The sequence below is a fragment of the Sclerotinia sclerotiorum genome, genomic scaffold (genome assembly GCF_000146945.2).
Source record: "Sclerotinia sclerotiorum 1980 UF-70 scaffold_3 genomic scaffold, whole genome shotgun sequence".
Lineage (NCBI taxonomy): Eukaryota > Fungi > Ascomycota > Leotiomycetes > Helotiales > Sclerotiniaceae > Sclerotinia > Sclerotinia sclerotiorum.
Window position 1 is genome coordinate 303,735 of NW_001820833.1, and position 2,600 is coordinate 306,334.

Here is a 2,600-nt window from a genome sequence, read left to right on the forward strand (position 1 = left end):
GTTTGCTTAATGCCTCATTTGCCTTCCGAAGCATACCAGTGTGGTACACTTAAGAGTGTATTCTCATAAGCTAGTCGTTCTGTACCCTTAGCTAATGCAACTACAATTTCGAATATAGGTATAGAAGAGCTTGATTGATATCGAGCAATTCGAGATTTTATTAAAATTGATTGTAAAAGAGCTTCAATTGGATTATGAGGTGTTTGAGAGACCCAAGAGTTGGCAGATTCCAAAAGGATCGATGGAGGGGTAGGTGTGCGAATTCGAATATCTAATTTCGAAAGCACAGCTTGAGGATCAAATGGTATTAGTCCTGCTCCTCGAAAGCCAGCTTTCATATTCTGAATTGTAATCGATTGTTGATATGCAGCTTTGAAAGCTATAAAGAATTCAACCTTAGAAATATGATTGATATATGCCTTGATAAACTCATCAACTTGACAACTATATGAACGTTTGAGTACGCTAAAACATCCAACATCAAGTGGTTGAGTTAAATGACTTGAATGCGATGGTAACTTTACACATATAATGTCATTTGACTTGCAATATGATTGGAAAGGTATCGATTCATGACTTTCATGCCCATCCAATACTAACATTCGATATTTGCCCTTTCTTCGTTGACTAGTATATTTATCGAAGTGCTTTAACCATTCTAAACCTGTCTCATTATTCGTCCATCCATTAGAAGTAGGTTTAATAGCCCAATCCGCAGGAAAATCGGTTTCGGTATACCAATTGGAAAGATGAACTTGTCCTTGAACTATCAGAAATGGAGGTATAGTTTCACCCTCTCCATTACCACATATAATTGCCGTAGCCTATTCTCGATTGCCTGGTTGTATTGCCTTGTTTCTGCCATTTCTTTCAGAATTAGTTACAATCATTCCAGGGCATATTATACCCATCATAAAGCCGGTTTCGTCGAAGTTGTAGAAATCGCAATCTTGAATACCGTATTTCGCCCGCATATTCGATACCAATCCAAACCACTCTTCAATAAGCTTGGGATCTTCGCAGAGAGCTCTTTGAAAGTCATAAACACGACTAAAACGCGTCTTTAATTTTGTACAACGCTTTACGAATCGATGAGCCCAGAGCTTTCCAACTCTCTTCGCACCTCTTGATTCGAGAATATAATTCGCCATATCTTCTACACCACTTAATTTAGGTGCAAATCCTCTTTCATCTATATCGATAATATACTGAATAAGCACCTCTTCTTCTTTTTCAATCAAATTAAGATTATTTGCTCGAGTTTCCATTCTGTGAATTCGACCGCCCATTCTATCTCGTAATGTAGTTCGAGGGACTTTGTAGATTTTCGCAGCCTTTCCAACTGTAAGATTTTTCGATTTTTGAATAGCTTCAATAGCTAAGATTATTCTGGCCTCTTTTGATTGTATTTCCATAATAATTCGTTGAAATATCGCGTCTTGAAATTGAATGATAAAAGATATTGAAAAAGTGGCGACTCGCTGATAAACCACGTTAGTCAATCAACAATAAGATTTAATTCCCTTTGATTATACACTAAAGCTGCACTCTAGATCTAGAATAGTATTTTCTTCAGAAGCTAGAGCTCTAATTCCTTTAGAATTTCAGCTAGTTCCGCTAAGGAACCTAATTCTTGATCTGTGCTATCTGTTACGTGACGGTTGTTACCCACTAGTGGCTCACGTGCACTAGCCCTGTATATAAAGACCTTCTTACTTAGAATCTTCTTAGTTCTTTAGTTTTAGATTCTAAGTAATTGAATTGACTCCGTTTACGACTTTTCCGTCACACTATCTAAATGGAGTATATTAATACATGGGTTTCTGAATGAGGAATAAAGAATGAGGAATATCTGCTAGGATTTGTGAGATTGGTCCGATGCTTTGGATTTTTTAAAGACTGTATTTATCAATTCAATATTTACGGAATGTTTTGATGCTAGATATTTAGCGAGGTGTTCAGGTGAATAATCCGAGCTAGCGGATCAGGGCAAGTCAGTTTACCTGCAACAGCCGATAGACGCTCTTAGGACAAATATTTTAGAGGTGATATATGACAGGAAAAGTTTGTGACTGTATTGATCTGATGTTGATATCTTTGGATTTCCTCTCCCTAGTACACTTGAGTCTGCCGTTCTGCTAACTCCCACAACTATTCCGGTGAAGAATTTGTCTAATCTAAGCACTACAGATTAATGATATACTAGATGATTTGAGAGCTGCTAACAGGCATCCCCCTCCTCCTAGCGGGCGTCTGACAGAATCTTTGTGTAACTTTTCATGCATCGATGAAGGAGCAAAAGTTTAAGAAAATCGCAACCTAATACAATGAACGATATTAGAGATTGATAATTAAATCATTTCGAAGAGTTTTTTGAACTTTAAAGTATATTGGTTGAATTGAGGATATATCGGGATATTAATCATGTAATATTTCGCTAGCGTTGACGCTAGTGCCTCAGCAATGTGAGCCGAAATATTATATAGTAGTGTTACGAGGTTTGCCGTCTAGATCACGTGGAAGTGCTCTAGACTCTCGAGGTGGTTTATAACACAGGCGTCAAGCAGGGACTTAAGTAATGACAATAATGAAATGCAATC

General features: G+C 37.4%; 1 protein-coding gene across 1 annotated transcript; it reads right to left on the reverse strand.

Annotated features, from left to right (window-relative positions):
- Window positions 1-192: 192 nt before the first annotated feature.
- Window positions 193-1,268, reverse strand: SS1G_02225 (hypothetical protein; the record flags this gene model as incomplete). The annotated part of the gene is made up of 3 exons (XM_001595959.1): window positions 193-289; window positions 601-760; window positions 908-1,268. The coding sequence occupies 3 exons, from the start codon at window positions 1,266-1,268 to the stop codon at window positions 193-195; spliced, it is 618 nt and encodes a 205-aa protein (XP_001596009.1).
- Between the last annotated feature and the right edge of the window lie 1,332 nt (window positions 1,269-2,600).